Source organism: Rhizophagus irregularis, chromosome 26 (genome assembly GCF_026210795.1).
Source record: "Rhizophagus irregularis chromosome 26, complete sequence".
Taxonomy (NCBI): Eukaryota; Fungi; Glomeromycota; class Glomeromycetes; order Glomerales; family Glomeraceae; genus Rhizophagus; species Rhizophagus irregularis.
The window spans coordinates 1,187,434-1,210,781 of NC_089454.1; the positions used below are offsets into that span (position 1 = coordinate 1,187,434).

Sequence of the window (23,348 nt, forward strand, 5' to 3'; positions counted from 1 at the left end):
ATAATAAAAAAAAAATTTCTTATTCCAAGAGGAAAATAAAAAACGTAGCAAATAAAAAAAAAAGCGTACGTTTTAAAAGGACGAAAAAGAAATTCTTTTTAGGAAAATTTTTTTCAAAAATTTCATTGTATTTATATTTCAAAAAAGGTGGCGTTATGAAAGGTTTTTTAATACATACTTTAATGTACAAGTATAGGTGTCACCTTATAACCATAATTGTTCTTTATAGGTTCTATTACCGCAATTGTGGAAGCTTAAGAATTCCCCGATACGTAATCTCATGATCTACCTGCATTTTACATGTCTGGAATTTTACGGACAAAATATGTACTCTTTTGAGTATCGTTATTTCCGTCCGTTCATCATTTATTTATTTATTATTATTATTTTTTTTTTTCAATGAATTTTTTTTTCAATGATTTTTTTCTTTAAAAGAGAGATTTCCTTGTAATATGATAGATATATTCGAAATTTACTATTAATAAATACAATTGGATAATGAATATATTGATTATTGAATTCGGGAAAAATCGACGACTATAACTGATTATAATCCGAATCCCCGAAGTCCAAGAAAAATGACGATTTATTTATAGAATATCACCATAGTTGGTGATATTGATCTACGATTTACATGTTATTAATCATTAAAGGGAATTATTTCTAAATTTAAATTTTTTCTTATTGATAATTGAGTAACCGAATGAGCTATTTTTAAGAAAAAAGTTCTATAACAGAGATAAACTTTAAAAAAAAAAAAAAAAAATTTTTTTTTTCTAAAATTTCTGAAACAACTGTAATTACCTATATTCAATTAATGAACCCTTGTAATACTCTAAGCACTAAATATTTATATGAATAAATTATGATATTCCTTCTATATACATGAATATTAACTAAAAATTATAAAAATTTTTCTGAAAAGAAAAAAAGAATACCGAAAGTTCAAATTAATATATCGGGAATATTTACTGAATATATTTTAATGTTTTCCGTTTCAGAACGGACTTTTTTTTTTTGATACTCGAGATTTCCCGGGGATACTCTGTATGTAACCAACATTTTTTTTTCGTAACATGTAAACTCTTGGTACAATGAATATTCATTTTGTGTACAGAAATATTATTATAATAAAGAAATAATTAATTTAAACCAAAAATTTTTCTTAAATATTTATTAAATACATACTTATAAAAAAAATATGAGTCATAATTAAATAGTTAATCTCTTTTTTTTAATTAATATGATTCTTTGTTTATATAACATTCTGGTTTAAGATAATTAAATTTATGCCACATTGTTTATTTTAAAACAGTTTCAAACTTTAAAATATATATATATTATATATATATATATATATAAAAATGCGGTTAAGTGGGTCAAGTGGTTAACTTTATTACACGTTATCATAATTTGTAACCTGTTTTTCCTGTGTTTTTTTAATATATACGGTTAATCCGATCAAAAATACGAAACATTCAACTAAATTATCACGTTATTATTACACGAGGGAAATAAATTATTTTATTATTGGTTATGATGCAATTTATCAAATGGGAAATACGATGTCTTAAGGGGTAATTCATTTATGTATTATGAAATTTATTCTTCTACTTAAAAAAGTAAATTGTTCCATTATTCCACATGGAATTTCAATGCGATTCTCTCCACAATTTAAATGCACACAATTTATCATTATTCCATTATTATAAATGTTTCTTCACCCTCGTGTGATTTTTTTTTTTACATCACAATCGAAATTTTTCCTGAATTGTATACAATAAAATCTTTTATTCCTTTTGATTTTCACGCATAAAAGAACAAAAAAAAAAATATTAAAAATTAAAATGATTATCCAATGTGCCAAGAAAATACAATATTTTTAATTCAAATCCTTTCTTAATTAATAATCTTTTGACTTTCACACATGATGTGTAAAAAAGTCACGTTTCAACCGTTTTAAATAATATGCAATGAATATTGATTTTCTTTGTCTAAAAAAAACGCGGCCTCACATTCTGCCGACCACATGACCTGTGACTCACCACACATTTTGCGTGATCGTGTGATCATCATCGAATACACACTTTTTAGTAAAACAAAGAAAAAAATCTAAAATTCACGAATCCTCATTACCTTCGTATCAATTCGGTTCATATGCACGATTACATAATTCATATTATCCTACAAAAAAAAAAAGATGTCCGGTAATTACGGCAAGAATGTTCCGAGTACGTCTAAAAAAAAAAAGTCCGGAAAATGAGACGTCCGAAATATCTAGACATTATTTGGACAATAAGATCAAATTTAGAAAATTCCGGAATTCGGAATTTGGTGTAAATGTGGACAAAGCAGGATATTACATACCCAAATGATTGAAAAAATCATATAATTTATATGATTTGAAAATTATTTACAAAATGCCCTAATTCGTCTATTTGCGTAATCCTAAGGCAATGATGGAACCTAGCTATTCGAAATTCCAATAAAAAGTTATTGTCCTAAGGTAATGATTTATAGTAATTTATTCGAGTGACATATATATATACGTATTCGAATATTCGAATAAGCTTTCATGAGTATGCATTAACTTGTAACGTTACTCGAACATGACTGGTGATTAAAATTCAGCTGTAGTTAATGCGTCAACGTCATGGAATATTGTCACTGACCGCGTGATTGGTGAGATCGCATCTTAGCTTTTTGAGAGGGAATTGATACCTATTCGTCACCCCCTGTAAGTGTATGCTCAGACGTAAATAATCTCGCTCGCATGATACTGAAGAAGAGTAGTCCTGTGATGTTGATCAATCGGACCGAAATGACCGATCTACATTTTATTTAGTTCATGTAAGTAGTATTTTTAATGGAATGCTTTGCATCTAATTTTATTATAACTTTAAACCAAGAGGTTCCTAGCGATGTATACTATATCTATGAATACATTTTGCATAGCTTATTACAAAATCTACTACAACCATTATTTCATTAAAAAATTATTATTATTAGTAATTCTCATTATAAAGCGAATAGCAAATTCGTGCCAAGATCGGACCCAAGTTATTTTAAGCGAATCACTGGACTGCATGGTTTCGATGATCCGGACCCAAACTGGACTTAGAAAGGATCATCTGACCGGACATAACCTTGAAGACATGTATATTTATGGGCCAACCAACGAGGTAAAATTTGATGAGGTAATGTTATAAAACAAATAGAATAATTAGTAAAAGACATAGTAGATGAGCTGTGATATTTTTATTAAATCAATTAAACATAATAGCAATTGATAAATGGCTGACCAGCCTAAACTAATAAATGCCCATAATCCGACTTTAGACATACTGTATACTTATGCCGAAATTACAATCCCGAAATTAATGCGGAAATCCCGAACCTATATCCCAAATATACTGTATGCTGACCAAGATTTCAGAATTCTAATTCATAATCATAAATAAAATTTTTTCATGGGTATTTCTGCTTTGACAAATAAAACTCAATGGTAAACTAGGTTTCGGTTGTAACCGAATCCAGTTAAATGGTTGCGTATAATTCAGCCATATTTCCAGATATGCATATGATCAACGTCCAAAGACTTTTCAATCAAATAATGCTATTTACTAGATGAGCTCATCGTTTTAAAGAGATGGATAAAGACTTGAAAAATTTTCTGAATTATAAAATTAACCGCGGTTTACTCCGGTTAAAAACATTTAATTTTTGCGGCCCAGTTAGCAGACTTTTCTCATAGTTGACTAAAAAATTGTACTAAAAATTGAATTACTTTAAACAAAAAAATTAAAATCCCATCTCAAATTCTGCACCGTAGATAAATCTCAAGCGTAAACAAAGTTAAGGAGTTAGGAAGTACAACATGTCTATTATTTCTGAACGCGTATACGGTATACAGATACAATATAGTCATACCATACAAGAACCTTAAAGTACAACCTTGACTCAGTCACAATGTTTAGTAATAAATCCTACTACCCAAATGAAGGTATGGTGATCGGCTCACGTAATGACAATAACCATAAGGACAAAGAAATATATTAAATTTTTCAACAAGTAAAATAAGTAAAATGCACGAAAATTTTTCATTTATCATGTGGAATGGTTTCAGCATTCTCAAATTAGAAACATTATAAATTATTATTTTTTTTTTTCTATTTCGTCATTCTTTACATATTATTTGTATTCTAAACAAATCCAAAAAAAAAATAAAACTTTTAACAAACAATGTGGGATCAAGACACTTTAGGTATTACAAAATTTATTATGGAATAACAATACTAGACAAAATTATTTTTGTAATTTTTGTAATGATAAATAAACGAAGCTACATTATATTGTGTGTAATCAAAAATAGAAACATTTAAATTATTTTAAATTATTTGCCCCACTTCCTAACTATGAAAGATATTTTTATATATGCAATTTCTTTTCTCTAAAACACTTTTTAATTCTTAAAAATTTCCGTTGTTACAATATTTTAACCACGATAAAATTGAATTTGATAAAGTTTTAATATAATTGAAAGAAGGAATAATTATTTATTTATTTATTATCCAATTATATGAACTTCTCTCATTATATTTAGAAATTTTATTGTTTTCCCTATTCCGCGTTTTAACACTTTAGTCCTCATAAGATTTTTAACTAAACATTAATTTACCAGCTGACATAACGTGGTGGTTTTTACCAGCTATAGCATAAGTAGACTTTGCTAGCTATAGCATTAGTAAACTTCACCAGCTGACATTAGTTTGGTGTGGTCTTTATAGATAGTCTCTTTTATACACGAATTTAAATATGACCGACCAACCACTCTTTTATAGAGGTTATATAATTGGAGGGTATTTTTCTATAAGTTGGGATGAAACCAAAGTAGTAGCAAAAGTAGCAATAAATAGGTGGATATACAGTTATAGAAGATGGATATACAGTTATAGAGGGTGGATATATAGTTATAGAAGACGGATATACAGTTATAGAAGATGGATATATAGTTATAGAAGATGGATATACAGTTATAGAGGGTGGATATATAGTTATAGAGGGTGGATATGTAGTTATAGAGGGTGGATATATAGTTATAGAAGATGGATATATAGTTATAGAAGGTGTATATACAGTTATAGAGGGTGGATATATAGTTATAGAGGGTGGGTGTACAGTTGTAGAAGGCGGACTGATTTATAGAGCATAGGTAATAGGTGTATAGTAATAGATTTATAGAGCATAGAGGGTTGATATATATAGAAATGAATTTATAGAATATAAAATATACTTATAGAGGGCGGATGGGCGGGTATACAGTAATAGATTTATAGAGGATAGAGGGTGTATATGCAGTATTTATTAGATAAAATAAAGTATAGATGATAATTATTACTTATTTGAACGCGTTTTTTTATTTACAGTATATTTTTATACAGAAAAACCATTGTGCATGACCCAAAGAAAAGGAATTAGCTTTCTGATTTTTTTTCTTTTGATATTTACTTTTTTACAGTATATTTTTATTCCAAAGAAAAAGAATTAGCTTTCTAATTTTTTTTTCTTTTTTACATTGCAAATGTTTTTAAATAATAAATTTACGCTATTCTTCTAGTAGGTTCTGTGCCGTGTCGGTCTATGGTTCCAGAGAACGAGAAACTTTGGTGACTACAGCCAGTAATCAGTAATCAATTTCGTTTTATCAATTGACAAAGTATATTTTTTAAGTTAACTTGGAAAATTATTTATGTGTTTACCGATCAAAAGCCCAAATCATAACTTTGTTTCAAGATTTGCACATAAGAGTAAGTTCACGATAAGGTCTCTTCTGAAAATAAAAGCGCAAAGTGAGATTCGATATATCAGATAAGGTTGGTCGTAAGTAATAATTATTATAATTTGAATTACAACCTTAGTGGTTGTAATATTATAAACGTAAGTTGCAAATAGGCTGTAAATACTACATTTACAACCATTATAATTACTTGACTTTTAGTCTTTCCTGATATATCGAGGGTTCGAATTCCATTTTGTATTTAGAGAAAGTGAAAGTGAGAATATGGTAAGGTCTACATAGTCAGTGAAGTGTATCTCACTTAATTCTGAGTAGGATTAGGCTCATATGTTACCTTCTCAGGTAATTCCTCTCATTAATCTCCCTCTCGGGTAATCTCCCTAGTAAACATTATTAATGTTCCATTTTTTTTAAGAACCTTCTAGAATTGATTGAAATGAAGCCTTCCCATGTAATTTCATATTTATTCTTCCATTAACTTTCCAATTTCCCGACATTGTTTAAGTTTAATTGTGTTCAAAATTGGCTGAGAAATTTTATAATTAGATTTTGGATAAACTCTAATAGCTGAAACTTCATCATGAGCATTCTGCTCCAATAAAGTGTTCAATAACTTACCTTCGGCTTTATCACAAAGGGATTTTCTAATCGCACTTTGTTCCACCCTATAAAGTATTACGCATCTAACCCCATTATTTTATGTGGTATTTATATTTGTTAATGTAATTTTCTTTATTAAGATCTCATTCGTTCATTCTTTAGAAAAAAGAAAAAAATTTCAAAAAGAATTTCAGAATTTGTATGGAAATTGTATGGAAATTGTCCAGATAATGTGTCGGGAATCTTTCCCATTTTGGTACATCATTTGGATGTCCCGAATTACTTTCACGTACAAAGCGCACATTATTTCATAAAAATTTTATGCTTTTATGCGCAACCAATGAAGTCACATGCGCTCTTATAAAATAATAGTAAGCGCCATTATGAAATATCGTGCTTGTCTACTATTGATCACATGCGGAAATTTAAAATGATGTAACTGCGCGAATCCACTAGATCTTTCATATTTCGGTACATTTTCTGGACGAATTAAACAATACCTGAACATTCTTTGATACAATTTTCGGGCATCTATTTTTTTGTGGAGATTCTCTCTATTTATCCTGACTCGCAACTCGTCATTATGGGTGAAATTCAGTAATCATGTGCAAGTACAGAGTTAGATTGGTTAATAAATAAACGTCATATAGAAAGATATGTAAGATATGCATAAAATTGTTCATGCTTACAATTAAATTTTATTTTATTTATTTTATTTTCTATTTATCTATTTATTTTATTTTGGTTTATTTTATTTTATTTATTCTGTTTTTTTTTATTTTTTTTTCGTTTTTTTTTTATTTATTTTGTTTTTTTTTTTTTGAAAATAACAATGCTTTTTTTTTTATAAATGTCCAAAAAAACTATTAAAAGTCATGTAACTAACAAAAAAAAAAATCGAATTATTTCGAATTATTTCGAATTCCCACCAAAGAAAAAAAATCCTACCCAAATATTAAAATCCTCCAAAATTATTACAAATATAATATATAATATTATAAAGAAATTGTAATAAAAGGACCTTGACATTTTTCTTTACTTTTTCTATAAACCAAATAAATTTTAGCATCTTGATCTAAAGCAGAATTTCCTACAAATTTAACTTCTTTTAATCTACGATGTGTTTCTAATTCTTTTATATGATCTTTTTTAAATTCTTTATCACCAATTGTTAATATTTCTAATTTTTCTAATTTATGAAATTTATGTATTGCTTGTATTAATTCCTAAAAAAAAAAAATTATAAATTATAAATTAAATTAATTTTAATTATATGTGCAGTATATATATATATATATCAATTATTATAATTTACTTACATCAGGACTTAATCCTACCATGTTAAATCTTAAACTTAATTTTCTAATATTTTGACATTTTTCAGCAAGATTTATCATTAAATTTAAATCAAATTTTGGATAAGGTTTTTTAACACTAGAATCGGCAGTAGCTAAATCATCACTTCTTATATCTAAAATTTCAAGAAAATTTTCCAAATCATTATTAATTAATTCCATTACAATAGTAGGGGTCATCATTGGTCTATTTGTAAAACCAAATTCTTGTAAATTATTACAATTTTTTACAATATTTGATAAACTTGAATGAGATATATTTAAACATCCTAATATTGTACACTTTCTTAAATTATTACAATATTTAGCCAAATCATTTAAACCTAAATCAGTTAATTGATTACAATGAATTATAGTAAATCTTTTTAATTTAATATTTCTATATTTTGCCAATGCCATTATGGAAGAATCAGTTAAATTCGTACAAGATCTTAATTCTACAGATTCCAATTGATGACAATATTGTGCTATAGGTAAAAAAGAATCATCTGATAATCCACGAGCTGAATCAAATTCAATATGTTGAAGATAAGATTGTCCTTGTACCCATAATCTAGCAAAATGATCAAAACCTTTATATGATTTAATTCTTAAATTAAAAGATTCTAAAGGAGGAAAATCCATTGCTACAGCTAAAGCTGTCTCAAAACTTAATATAATAAAGGAATCATCATTAATTAAAAATTCCATTCATATTTTAATATATATACTTTGTATATATATATGTATATAATATATTTCTTACCTAATATAAGGAAATTCTAAGGATAAAAATTTTAATTTTGGGAAACCTGATATTAAAATAGTAAAACCCGCACCAGTAATTGTATTACAAGTAAAACCTTTTAAATTAGGAAAAGAATTCACTATAGTAGTAGCCAAAGTATTTGTTACTAAACTAGAAATGATTAAAGTTGTAAGTAAAGGACATCTATTTCCAATATCTTTTAAAATATCATGTTTCCATTCAGATTTCCAATGTTGTAAATCTAAATGTTGAAGTCTTGAACATTTTCCATCTCTAATTGGTCTTAATGCAATACCTAATGAAGAAGATTTATGACTAAAAATTGCAAAAGAAATTAAACCAGGACAATTTTTCAAAAACATTTCTACTATTTCAATTGAAGCGATTCTATTAAAAGTAAGATATTTTATATTTTTACATTTTTCAGAAATTATTTTTATATCAGGTTTCGGTAATGAAATTTCAGGATATGATGTAAATGTTATTTGTTGTACAAAGTTACCGTAATTAAAAGAAGTTGTAGATGAATTACGGAGTGTAGTTACAAATTTATGAAAAACATTAGGTGATCTCCATGTAGGTTTCTTCCATAATTTGTCGACTATAACCTATCGTAAAAAATATTAAGGAAGTATTAATATCTACTAAATTTTAACTTCAAAAATTCTTACAAGAAAAAAGAAAAAAAAAGAAAAAGTTTTCAATAATACCAAAGCCCAATAAGAATTTACAAGTAGAGAATTAAATAAATCATCTTGATATTCGAAATTTGAAAAGATTATATGAAGTAAATCGATATTTAAAAGTGTCAATTGAGCAGGGGTTGACATTCTTTTGATAAAATTTTCATTTAATAAATTTTATTTTATTTTATTTATTTATTTATTTATTTGAAGATATTAAGGTTAGATTGTTTGGAATTTTTTTTACAACAACAAGAAGAAAACTCTATGTTTTTATTTTTAATTATTACATTATAACTACTAATATTGTTTGTAAAAAAAAAAAAAATCATATTTGTTCAATTGAAATTTTAAAATCCATTGTCCATCAAAAAAAAAAAAAAATATTTAAAAAAAAAAAATTATAAATAAAAAGGAAATTTTAACACAATAAAATAAAAAATATAAATTCATACAATTTATATTTATTCTTCTGCAGTAAATATTTTGTAAATAAACAAATATTTGTTTAATGTGTGACTCAAAATATAAACTTTTGTGAAACAAGAAAAATTTTTGTGACGCAAATTTCAATATGTAAATATGAAAAAGATTAAAACAAAAATGAAGTTGAAAAAAGTTTAATGTTTGTGACACATGAATTTTTTTAACGTAATCATCTGTAATCATCTGAACCAGTTTCTTTAAAAACTCAGCCATTTTATCTTTTCAATCCGATTGGATAAACGAACAATTGTTTTCATTTTCAGAATCAATCTTATTTTCATTGGTAAATTTGTTCAACCCTAAATAGGAAAGAGAAAAGATAAGATAAAGTGATGTACAAAAAAAAAATGTCATGTGTAACCTACAATTTTTTTTTGAATAGGGGATTTTCGTTTTTTTTTTCTTTTGATCTTTTTATGATACAAACATACTCCCGGATTTAGATATTAACCGAATTCTTTTTAAGATTAAAATATTATAAAAATGATTTTATTCAAAAAGTATGGCAACAACGATTTAAAGATAAGATAATCTTTTTCACGAAATGCTTATTCTATAATATTCATGCATCCGAATCTAAACTTCATAACGTCGTAAAACGTCATAAACTTCGTAAAACGTCATAAACTTTGTAAAAAACTTCATAAACATAGTAAATAAAACGTCGTAACGTAGTAAAACATCGTAAACTCCGCAAACGTAGTAAACTTTATGAAGTCGATCAAATGTTAATTTCTGGAATAAAACCTGTTTAATCATTTCACTCAGGTTTTTTATCCTGAAAAGACGTTACCATAAATAATTTTTAATAATTTTGTAATATCCATTGTTTAAATTGTTTAAATAAAAAATAATTTATTCTTATTTCAGGATATATAATAAGAGAGATTCTAGAAGTCTAGAACAGAATCCTTTCCCATCCCATAAAAATTATTGATTACACAAGCATTATCTCATCTTAAAATTATTTTATTATAATCATCATCTACAATACATAATTTATAATGATGAACCCGATATTAAATTAATCATTTAAACTATATTTGTCAATTAATTTTAGGGGAATGGTTTTGCGATAAATTCCCGTACTTTTGGTCAACTTTTTTTTTTAAAAAAAAAAATGTGAGACAGTTAATTTGATGATTTACATAATATATAAAGCACGGAGCACAATTACGTGTTTGTTTTATATTGTACAATAATTATCGTACAAATTTACTATATTGGTTTTAGCTTATTTAATTTATATGGTAAAGATTTACAAAAGAAAAGGTAAATTAAAAATTGATTTACTATGTTTGTTATTAATTATTTTTTTAATGTCAATTAGAACAAATATCTTCAAAGTTATATGTGAGTTTATGTGACGCGTAATTTAGACGCGGTAAATTAGTGGTGAGGATCAATGTTTAGAATGATGCATTATATAATATTATTATATATATGATATATATGATATTTATATTTTTTATTTATCAATTATCTAATTATCAATTATCTAATTCGATTTTAATTGACTTAATTCGATAATTAGAATATTTTTTATTTGTTATGTTATAAAATTTTATGAAACTTAGTTGTGAAATTTTGGAATTGAGGTTTTTCCACTTCCCTTTGAAAATAACAATTCAAACAAGTAATTTTCCCTTTTACCAATTAATTATATATCAAATTTAACCCTTTTTGGATAAATAACTCATATTATCTAAACAAATTTGTTAATTTTGGCTTCATTATTTATCGTACAATTATCCTTTTTTATCCTATAAAAAAATTATACTAAAACAATCAGATTTTTTTTTCAAGTTTTTTTTTTTTATATTAAAAAGAAAAGAAAAAGAAGAAAAAACGGAAATATCTTTATAATTTTATTTTTTTTCATTCTTCTATTCTAAGAATTTTACATTTTGGTGATACATCAAATTCCCTTCTTTAGTAAAACTTAAAGTATAAACAAGAAAACAAAAGTGCATACTTTTCATTTACATACATACAATTTTTTTTTTTTTTTTTTCGCATGAAGGAAAAAAAAAATTTATAAATATTTTTTTTTTTTCTCTATAAAGAAGAAAATAATGAAAAAATAAAAAAAATAAAAAAAAATTTAAAAATTAATAAAGTTTTAATTATAATTTGGTTTTTTCTAGTTTAACAAACAAAGAAAAAAAAATATTTATAAAAATATTCTAAAGACAATGTAAATCTTAAAAAAAAAAAAAATATTGACGAAATTGGATTAAATGGTCCAATTTTTCCATTTCACATTTTCACATTCCACAAGAAATTTTTTAGTTTTCGTACATATCGCATATATTTTGTATATAATAAGATGTAAATAACATGGCATTGCATTAGTAAAATGAATATTACATTCATTCAACTTGAAACCCTCTTCATTTTGTCATACAAGAAAAAAAAAAAAAAAAAATTTAAAAAAAAATAAAAAAAAAAATTTTTTTTTCTTTAAAATCACTTGATTTTATGCATGATAATAAAAAAAACTTAAATTTATCCAAAATTATATCCAATAATAATAAATTTTTATATTATTTGTAATTTTTGAACCAATAATTATTTCGAAATTATTCGAACTATTCCGGAACCCAAAAATTTATGTCCGGTTTAATATTTATTTTGATCGACTACTTCTCTTGTTAAATACAAGTTATTGTGTACGACCAAAATTTTCTGCAATAAATGATGTTGTGTTTCTTTCGTATCCCCTCTTTCGCTAATCAGATTTCCTCTTAGAGTGTAGTGCAAGGATATAAGGCGTATTGACTTTCTACTATGCACGCGCTTGAACTAAACCAGGATTGTACTATATATTATTGATATTGGCATAACAAGGTTTTTCCGAGCAAGTCCGAGATTTTTCCGCTCTTAAATGATTTTTTTTTCCTTTCCATCCCTTCTCAATAAACCTTATAACATCACTATATAAACACTGTCCGTCACTCTTACACTTATTGTGTGTTACCTTCAAAATCTTCAAAACTCTCTTTGTTGTTGAAAGTTTATTTTTTTTTTATAAATTTAGTTAAGTGCGAAAGTTCTCCAACAGTTAATCTTTGTTACTCTTACAAACGGTTTCTGTTGGAAACCTCTTTTTCACATATCTTTTCTTCTTCTTTGGAATAAAAAAAAAACAAAAAACAAAAAAGAAAACAAACAATAGAATATTACTTACCTTAAATAAATATATATATATATTTTTTTTTATTAGAAAAATATATATATATATATATATATATATATACGCTTCACCAAAACATTTATAATATGACTAAAAAGAATAATAATAACTATCGACTTAAAGTTACAACTGCATGCCAAAATTGTCAAAGACGAAAGATTAAGTGTTCTGGTGAAACTCCTTGTAAATATTGTAGTAAAGTTGACAAAAAATGTGAACCTGGTAAACCAGGTAAAAAAAGAGGTCCACCACCTGGACAAGAAGTAATAAGAAGTCGAACTAGTCGTATGGAATCTGTATATAATAATAAAGACCCTCAAATACAAGAAGAATTAAGGCACCTTAATGGTTATGAGAGAAATTCTGCTTTTACTCCCATTATGCCTAATATGCCTAGATATCCTTATTCAAATATTTACCATATGAATTCTTCTGGTTATTTATCATATCCTCATAATGTTGGTTACATTTATCCTCCCCCTATTATTTCAACTGTCTCTTCTCCTTCTGATACTAGAAGTTTACCTAATACTCAATTTACTTCCACTTCCGCTCATCATTCTAGTACCGGTTTTTCTTCTGGTTTAGAACAATCAAAAAGTTCTGAAAGTTCCAAATTAATGGGTCCTGAACATTTAAAGAATAGAAAATCTGAAGATTTAGAATTAGAACTTGCTAAATTTATGGTTAGTTTAAGAGGAAATGATGGTGATTCAAGAGATGATTCATGTAGCGATTTTAAAGATAATGTAGAAATTAACGATGATGATATAGAAATTAACGATGATGATGATGATGATGAAATTAACGATGATGATGATGTAGAAACTAACGATGATGATGATGATGTAGAAACTAACGATGATGATATAGATACTAACGATGATTTAGAAACTAACGATGATATAGAAATTAATGATGATGATGTTGAAATTAACGATGATGTTGAAATTAACGATGATGTCGAAATTAACGATGATGCAGAAATTAACGATGATATCGAAGTTAATGATGACGTCGAAATTAATGATGATGTCGAAGTTAATGATGATATCGAAATAAATGATGATGTCGAAGTTAATGATGATATTGAAGTTAATGATGATGTCGAAGGTAATGTCGAAGTTAATGATGAAGTCGAAGCTAATGATGATGTCGAACTTAATGATGAAGTTAACGATGATGTCGAAGCTAACGATGATGTCGAAGCTAACGATGATGTCGAAGCTAACGATGATGTCGAAGCTAATGGTGATGTTGAAGCTAACGGTGATGCCGAAATTAACGAAGTTGCCGAAGTTAACGATGATGCCAATATTAACGATGATGTCAATGTTAGTGATACCGTCGATGCTAGTGATGCCACCAATGATAAAGATGTCACCAATGATAAGGATGCTGCCAATGATAAGGATGCTGCCAATGATAAGGATGCTGCCAATGATAAGGATGCTACCAATGATAAGGATGCCGCCAATGATAAGGATGCTGCCAATGATAAGGATGCAGACAATGCTGCCAATGTTAATGATACTGCAAATGTTAATGGTGCAGCCAATGCTGCCAATGTTAATGATACTGCCAATGTTAATGGTGCAGCCAATGCAGCCAATGTTAATGATACTGCAAGTGTTAATGGTGCAGCCAATGTCGCCAATGTTGTCAATGTTGCCAGTTTTAGTAAGCCCGCCAATGTTAGTAATGCTGCCGGCTATAATAATGGTTATAATGCAAACGGCATTAGTTACAATATTTTTGCCGATATTCATAAGTATAGCAATTATAACGAGAACAATGTTACCAGTATTAGCAAAATTAGCAATGTTAGCAATATTATCAACGTTGTCAGATTTGTCGGGAACCGTCCAAAACGTCAATCTAATAAAAAGCAAACCAATAGACCTGTAATTCTTAAGCACAGATCGCAATTTAGACATATACTTCCAAATTCATTTGTTAGTGATAAAGATAAAAAAGTTAAAGAACCACAACCACAATTACCATATCCACAACTACAACAACCACCATCACCACAACAACTACCATCACCACTACCACCACCATCACCACCACATCAACAGCAGCAGCAGCAACAACAACAACAACAGCAACAACAGCAACAGCAGCAACAGCAGCAACAACAACAACAACAACAACAACAAGGTAAGAAATTTTAAGTGCATGTGTGTTTCGTTTAAGAAAGCCATTTTATAGAAAGATGTCTTTAATATATTTACCTTTTTTAGGAAATGAACATCAGAAATCGGATTATTCTCCAATTATTCCAGGTACTTTAGGTATTAGCTTGCCAACAATAAAGGAGTTGGGCGTGTTTGGTGAAAATCCTCCATTATATCGGCCTATTCCGATATATCCAATCCATATGAAGGCAAGACAAACAGAGTTTAAGCGTCGACTTCAGGCAAGGGATAATGCTCGCCCGTATAATGCAGCAAGTGAGCGTAACTTGGCAAAAATACCGAAAATGCCACGACCAATCGGTAATTCAACATTGGTTACAAATACTTCATCATTAACTACTACTTCATCAATTGCTTCATCACCAAATATTTCATTAACTGCTCCATCAACTGTTATATCAAAAACTGCAACTACTATCTCATCATCATCAATTACCACTTCATCAGCTATTAATACTGTTCCATCAATTATTATTCCATCAGATGTTTCATCAAATAATCCACCAACGACTACTCCATCAACATCTACAAATGTTCAAACTCCATCAACAACCACAAATGTTCAGACTCCATCAACAACCACAAATGTTCAGACTCCATCAACAACCACAAATGTTCAGACTCCATCAACAACCACAAATGTTCAGACTCCATCAACATCCACAAATGTTCAGACTCCATCAACATCCACAAATGTTCAGACTCCATCAACAGCTACAAATGTTCAGACTCCACCAACATCTACAAATGTTCAAACTCCATCAACATCTACAAATGTTCAGACTTCATCAACCTCTACAAATGTTCAGACTCCATCAACATCCACAAATGTTCAGACTCCATCAACATCTACAAATGTTCAATCAATCGTTCCATCACCTTCAGCAAAATCATCATCGTCTTCGTCTTCAAATGAGAAATCAGCTACACAATCATTGAATTCATCATCACCTGCTTCAAATGTAATGTCAGAATCTTCTAATTTAGTAAATGTAGCATCACCTAAACAACCATTGGAATCATCATCTTCTACTAAAGATGGAACATCAGCTACACCATCAATAGAATCGTCGAATGCAACATCGGCTACACGATCATTGGAATCATCGCCTTCTGTTAATAATGTGACATCAGCTACACCATCAATAGAATCGTCGAATGCGACATCAGCTACACAATCACTGGAATCATCGTCTACTTCTAAAGATGCAACATCAGATACACAATCATTGGAATCAACTTCTTCATCTTCAAAAAACACAACAGATACACAATCATCGTCTTCTACAGGTGCAACATCAGCTACGCAATCGTCAGAATCATCATCGTCTACTAAAGATAAAACATTAACTACACAATCATCTGAATCATCTGCTGCTAAAGTTGTAGCATCAGCTACACGATCAAAGTCTTCTATCAAAGATGCAAGATCAACTTCTTCATCTTCATCAGGAAGAGCTTACGCATGGAACATTCCGACTCGAATTATAATTCGGTCGAATACAATTCCTATTCAGCCAAAAAGTCCAGTAATGATTAGGCCGAACATTCAACAGACAAGTCCACAAGGTCAAATGTATAATCCTATTCAGCAGGTGGGCCCAATGATTCAGACAGGTCGGATGACAAATCAAATGTATCATATTCAGCAAACAAATCAAATGTATCCTATTCAGCGGCCTGGCCAAATGTATCCTATTCAGCAGGCGGGTTCAATGTATCCTATTCAGCAGGCGGGTTCAATGTATCCTATTCAGCAGGCGGGTTCAATGTATCCTATTCAGCAGGCGGGCTCAATGTATCCTATTCAACAGACAGGTCCAATGATTCCCATTCAGCCGACAAGTCGAATGTTTTCCACTCAGCAGACAAATCAAATGTTTCCCACTCAGCAAACAAATCAAACGTATCCTATTCAACAGAACAGCCAAATGTTTCCCATTCAATCGACAAATACAATGTTCTCCAATAAGCCGACGGGTTCAATGAATTCCATTCAGTCGACAGGTCCGACGATTCCTATGCAGTCAACGATTCCTAACCGGTCAACGATTCCTAACCGGTCAACAATTCCTAACCGGTCAACGATTCCTAACCAGTCAACGATTCCTAACCAGTCAACAATTCCTAACAAGTCAACGATTCCTAACCGGTCAACGATTCCTAACCAGTCAACGATTCCTATGCAGTCAACGACTCCTAATCAGTCAACGATTCCAATGACACCTTTAGTCACTACAGCGACACGAAGAAACAATATAGTGTTACCACCACCAGAACCAACGACTTCATATCCTGATTATTCAAAGCCTGCGAGAGCTCCACCAAGAAAGTGGTTTGCGCCACCTGTCTTACCATTTCGACCTACGTTCAGTGCACCATTGGATGAACCCATGCATACTACAAATTCGGAGAAACAAATGAATTCGGATATTAACAATCAATCAAAGAACCCTGATGCAGATAATGTAGCCGTCAATCCTGATAACAATAATACTGTGAGTCCTGAAAATTCAGTGAGAACAAACCAGCAAGAAGATTTGAGTGAAAATCCCACCAGCGAAATGATTATAACAAAAGAGAAAAATACTACATCTGTAACTATAGAAGAACCTCAAGATGAACAAGCAAAAGAGCAATCGCAAAGTTCATCATCGAGCGATTCTTCCTCTTCTTCCTCGTCTGAGGAGGAAGAAATATCCTCATCATTGGCAAGAACAAAAGCTAAAAGGAAAGAAATTTCATCTGCAACGACATCGACATCATCATCTGAGTCAGAAACCATTCAAATAACAGTTAAAAAAAATAAAAGCAAGAAGGAAGTTACTATTTCTAAGGACGCAATCAACAAGAAAAGATCCCGAGAACGTCAACGAGAAAGAGAAGCGGCTATAGCCGCATCTTCACGGAAGAAATTTAGAAAGGAAAGTCGTAAAAGGTCACCCAGTAGTAGTAGTAGTAGTTCTTCAGATGAGGATTCGATCGCTCCTCGAAGATCTCGTCCAATTAATGATAGGAGACGCTATCCAAAGCCTCCAACGAAACGAATCACCCGTAATGCTGCTCGTGAAGCAGCAAATGCGCCTGCTAAAGATCCTAAAGAGAAGAAAAAGTGGGTGAGACGTAGATAAGCTTGAAATTGTTAATTGGTAAAAATTATGTATATAGTTAGTTTAGAAGTGATGCGATGCCTGATGGTTGCACAAATTTTATATGTAAAATAAGATTTAAATATTATATAATTAATTTCTATGTTAAAACATAAAACATTAATTTTTTTTTATAAAAAAAAATTTTTTAGTTATAGTTAAAAAGCGAGTTTGTTTGGTGGATTTAGTATCGAATAATGTATAAATTAATAAAATAATTTAAAATTATTATTATATACATGTATGTATTTTTTTATAATAAATATATGAAATAAAGTTTATATCATAAAAAAAAAAGGTTTAGATTGATTTCCCAAATGTAAATAGTTAAATCATGTGATTCGATCATTTCTTTTAGGTATAACATATTAAGTTTCAACATTTTGGATAATTGTCAACGAGGTTACACGGATAATTCGAGATAAAACTTTTTTTTGGTTGAAATTTTTAAATAATTTGTTTAAATTCATGGATCAAAATAAACCCTTTACGAGTAGTAATAATAATCATATAGCTTTAATATTTAAACTTTCGATACTTTCGCGATTTTTAGCATGGATAATAGCATTAATATCAACGTTTATAGTAGATGATTATGATTCATCGGTAGATACCATATTAATAAGTCATGAAGATTCAACTTTAATACAAAAAATATTCAATATTTGTTTCAGAGTATTTTTGAGATGGGATGCTTTTTACTTTACGCATATAAGTGAAGAAGGGTATGTCTATGAACAAGAACACGCCTTTTTCCCGTTGTTACCATTATTAGCTAGAGGTTTAAGTAATTCAGGTAAATAAATTCTTGTTTTTTGCAATAGATTTTTCAAAGAACGAAACCAAGTATAACTTTATATATTGTTGTTCTAGTATTCTTACCATTAGGATATTTTTTAACGTATAGACAGATTTTACTCTTATCAGGAGTTTTAATAGCCAATGTTTCTTTTATATTAGCATCAATTAATTTATATAAGTATATATATATATTTAATATTGTATATAAATATAATTTATCTGCTTCATCAATTCCTTTATTTACATTACTTTTTTTTTTACACAGATTGACTCTTTTAATATTTAACAATAAAGAAAAATATGAAAAATATGCATTGGTGACATCAATATTTTACATATTAACACCATCTTGCATGTTTATGTCAACGATGTATACTGAAAGTTTATTTGCATTTTTAAGTTTTTTTGGTATGCGATTATTTTATGAAGGAAACATTTGGATTGCTGCATTTATCTGGAGTTTATCTTCGTTTACTAGATCAAATGGAATCGTATATATTGGATTTTATATATATGAATTTTTAATTAAAGATATAAATAGGATTAATGTAATGGTAAGTAAAGAATCAATTATTAGATGAATAACACAAATTTTTTACATTATTTATATATTTTTCACTTATTTATTTTAGAAAATATTTGTAAGATTGATAAAAACCACAATATTGAGTTTAATCGTTCTTTTTGGATTTTTAACATTTCAAAGTTATGGATATTATGAATATTGTATTTTAAATGAACCAAGATCATGGTGTAATAATAAAATACCAGTATTATATTCATTCGTTCAAATATTTTATTGGTAAGGGAGATATTAATATTAAATTATTTTTATTAGATTCAATTTTTTTTTTTATAACATATCTCAATTAAAATTTTTTGTAGGAATGCTGGATTTTTAACATATTATGAAATTAAACAAATTCCAAATTTTTTATTAGCCACTCCAATGATATTATTATCATTTTATGGAATATATGATTATTCTAAAATTGATTTCAAAAGAATATTTACTCTTGGATTACAACAAAAACAGCAACAATTAGAGATCAAAACACCATATTATACACATAATTTATTACCTTTTATTTATTTATGGGCCGTTTTATTATTATATTCAATTACATCAATACATATTCAAGTTATTACAAGATTTTTTTCTTCACAACCCACAGTTTATTGGTTCGTTGCACATTTATTTATGAGATCGATATCCAAAGAAGCTAGCAAATTAGACAAAATATTAGGATATGGTATGATGGTTTATTTTGTTTTATATGGTGGAAGTGGAATTATCCTTTTTGCTAATTTCTTTCCACCAGCATAATCGAATGATGAGAAGGTGAGGTGAACAAATTTTATAGAAAAATTTTCATTTATTTATTTGTTATTTTTTTTTTTGAATATAATGTATTTGTTGAGAAATAAAAAAAGAAAATGCAAAATAGTAATAATAATAATAATAATAATAAGTTATCTATATACACAAATTATTATTGATTCTTTTCTTTTTGATAAATGAAAATTTTAGTTTCACTATTAATAAGATGCTGAGATTTCCAAATATCAAACATATTAATAAAAGTTTTAAAGATTGGTTCTTTTGATTCACGTTTAAATTGAGGATATATTTGTTGAAAATAAGTAGTAGCATCTTTAAGATAATAATGAGGTATAGCAGGGAATAAATGATGAATTTGATGAGTACCAATAGAATGAGTTACATCATGTAAAATACCATAATCACGATCTACTGAAGAAAGATTACCAACAACATAATTCCATTGGTCATCAGAAAACCAAGGTAATTTTAAATCATTTTCAACACCATGATGATGAAGAAAAGTAGTTATAACTAACCAACTACCAAATATGACCCAAGGAAGAAAATAATATCTTAAAATTGTAAATGAACCAAAAATATTTGATAAATAAATTAAAAATGATAAAGCAAAAAAAACCGAAGAAATAGAAATTATAGCACCCAAACGATTTTTAAGAAATAAAGGATTAAAAGGATTTATATGAGAAACAGCTCTTGGACCATAACCTTCAATTAAATAAACTAACCAACCAATACCGAAACCAAAATAAGGTATAATTTTAGAATCTTCACCATTTAACATTTTATCAGCTTCACATTTTCTAACAGGATGATATACTTCATCTTTATCAATATTACCAGTATTTTTGTGATGATGACGATGACTTAATTTCCATGTAGTATAAGGTACAAGAATAAAGGTATGTAATAAAGTACCAATTATATCATTTAATAAAGGATACCGACTAAAACTACCATGACCACAATCATGACCTAATACAAATATAGCCCAAAACATTGTACCTTGAGCAAAAGTATATAATGGTAAAAATATCAAATTTTTTATAATCACAGGAATAAATTTAATTGAATTTAATTCATAATATGTTAGGAATAATATTGATACAATCATTAAATCCCATAAAACATATTGTAATGATTTTTTAATTGATGGATTAAAATATTTTGAAGGAATCGATTTTCTAATCTCAAGAATTGATGGTACTTTATCTTTTGTAAAAATTGCTGTTGTTTCTGTTGGTTGATTTTGAACTTTTAATAATGATACTTCATCAGTTATTATTTCTTCAGTTGATGAATCATTTATAACTGTTTGATTGGCAAAAGGTTCAAGTGGCGACATATTGAAAATAAAGAAATATTCTTTATAAGAATATTTTATTTTATTTTATTTTTAGGAAGAAAAGAGAGCGATAAAAAAAGAGGATCAACTGTGTTATTTAAATCGAAAAAAAAAATTTTTTTTTTTTTTTCTTCTAACCTGTAATGCTTTTTTTCGGCTGTGCTTGCATTTTCGTAGAAGTACGCATTTTATATACCTTTTCGAATCTTTTTAAAATAAAAAAATTAAACAATTCCTAAATTGAACGAATTAAAAAACTTTTAAAGAAACGTTATTGTAATACACATAAAAAATAATATGATAATCAAAAAGAGTATTTTTTATTTTGGCAGGTATCAAATGCATGCATAAATTACACTGAATTATGATGCATATAACAATGCCACATATTATAAGCAAGCATTCATTTATACAGCATAATATTAAAAATCAAAATATATAAATATTTAATATAATTATAAGAATTATAAGGAAAAAAAATCTTTTATTTTCCCAAATAATACAAATAATACTATTCCGCCTCTTTAAAATAATTTTTCAAGGAATTTAGATTTTTAAACAATTAAACCGGTTAAAACTAGTGAGAATAATAATTATTCTTATTGGATTGAAAATTAGGTACGTATATGCTAAATCATAAATACGCAATCACAAGTCGTAATTTAAACCACTTACAGCTTATAGATTGAATTTTAATTAATGCATGCATGCATATGTATACGTTATATAATTATATATAAAATTACTAAACTTACTTTAATAATCGGTTAACCTTTTTTAAATTTTATTCTTTTTTTCGTTTTTGATTAATGTTACTATCAAATTATCATTATTTAGTATTATTTATTTAATATTATTATAAAAATTTTTTTTTCTTCATTTATTTTTTTTTTAAAAAGTATTGTTCAAAAATATATATTGTTTTGAAATATAATTAATCTCCTGATTTGATTCGTTCACTATTTTTCATTGTCTAACTATTTTTTTTTTACAAATAAAGAAATAAATATTTTGCGTGATCATCAATTTTAAAGTTAATTTTCTCCTTGGAAAGAAAAAAAATTTTGTATTGTCGTCTTTTGGAATAATATTAATCAAATTTACGTATATGTAACCGATCATCGTATCCAATTATAAAAATGGATAAGAAAATATCTATATACATACAGTATTTGATTTTATTTTTTACTTACTTAAAAATTCTACTTCTAATATTTCTATCATATTCTTATAATATTATACTCTATGTATATGTAGTATTCAATTATAGAAATGGCCAAGAAAATATTTTTACATTTGATTTAATTTTTTCATATTCAAAATTTTGCAATAATTGCATTTGATTCTAAAAAATATACTTATTTTATTAGAAAAAGAGTGAGTACCGTGATACAGAAGTGTTAAACGCAGAAGTGATTATAAAAATTTCGATTTGTTTAAACTAAAATGTATACAGGGTGGTCGAGCCCACATAGAAGCTTCATCCTTCGTGAAAAAATATACTTAAAACATTTGCATCATGTGATTTAGAAATTTGTCCAATCAGAATTCTTTTTAAAAGCTGGAGACCTGAGCTTCTTAAAACCAAGTTCTCGGCCATTCGGCGTCAGGTGTAACGCAAAGTAACGTGAAAAGATTTTCAAGG

The 23,348-nt window shown here is 27.8% G+C and overlaps 5 protein-coding genes across 5 annotated transcripts; 3 read left to right on the top strand and 2 right to left on the bottom strand.

Moving 5' to 3' along the window:
- Window positions 1-4,815: 4,815 nt before the first annotated feature.
- On the top strand, window positions 4,816-5,212 carry OCT59_017431 (uncharacterized protein; the record flags this gene model as incomplete). The annotated part of the gene is made up of 2 exons (XM_025328443.1): window positions 4,816-4,843; window positions 4,917-5,212. 2 exons carry the CDS (start codon window positions 4,816-4,818, stop codon window positions 5,210-5,212), a joined length of 324 nt encoding a protein of 107 aa, XP_025166627.1.
- Window positions 5,213-7,392: 2,180 nt separating this feature from the next.
- On the bottom strand, window positions 7,393-9,330 carry OCT59_017432 (uncharacterized protein; the record flags this gene model as incomplete). Its single annotated transcript, XM_066137483.1, has 4 exons — window positions 7,393-7,623; window positions 7,717-8,401; window positions 8,498-9,108; window positions 9,211-9,330. The coding sequence occupies 4 exons, from the start codon at window positions 9,328-9,330 to the stop codon at window positions 7,393-7,395; spliced, it is 1,647 nt and encodes a 548-aa protein (XP_066004064.1).
- A 3,621-nt stretch (window positions 9,331-12,951) lies between these two features.
- Window positions 12,952-18,197, top strand: OCT59_017433 (uncharacterized protein; the record flags this gene model as incomplete). Its single annotated transcript, XM_066137484.1, has 2 exons — window positions 12,952-15,028; window positions 15,112-18,197. 2 exons carry the CDS (start codon window positions 12,952-12,954, stop codon window positions 18,195-18,197), a joined length of 5,163 nt encoding a protein of 1,720 aa, XP_066004065.1.
- Window positions 18,198-18,674: 477 nt separating this feature from the next.
- On the top strand, window positions 18,675-20,504 carry OCT59_017434 (uncharacterized protein). The gene is made up of 5 exons (XM_025322295.2): window positions 18,675-19,011; window positions 19,089-19,194; window positions 19,282-19,570; window positions 19,649-19,818; window positions 19,902-20,504. Exons 1-5 carry the CDS (start codon window positions 18,684-18,686, stop codon window positions 20,341-20,343), a joined length of 1,335 nt encoding a protein of 444 aa, XP_025166632.1. The 5' UTR covers window positions 18,675-18,683; the 3' UTR covers window positions 20,344-20,504.
- Window positions 20,505-20,509: 5 nt separating this feature from the next.
- Window positions 20,510-21,771, bottom strand: OCT59_017435 (uncharacterized protein; the record flags this gene model as incomplete). The annotated part of the gene is made up of 1 exon (XM_025322296.2): window positions 20,510-21,771. Exon 1 carries the CDS (start codon window positions 21,701-21,703, stop codon window positions 20,510-20,512), a length of 1,194 nt encoding a protein of 397 aa, XP_025166633.1. The 5' UTR covers window positions 21,704-21,771.
- Window positions 21,772-23,348: the final 1,577 nt, after the last annotated feature.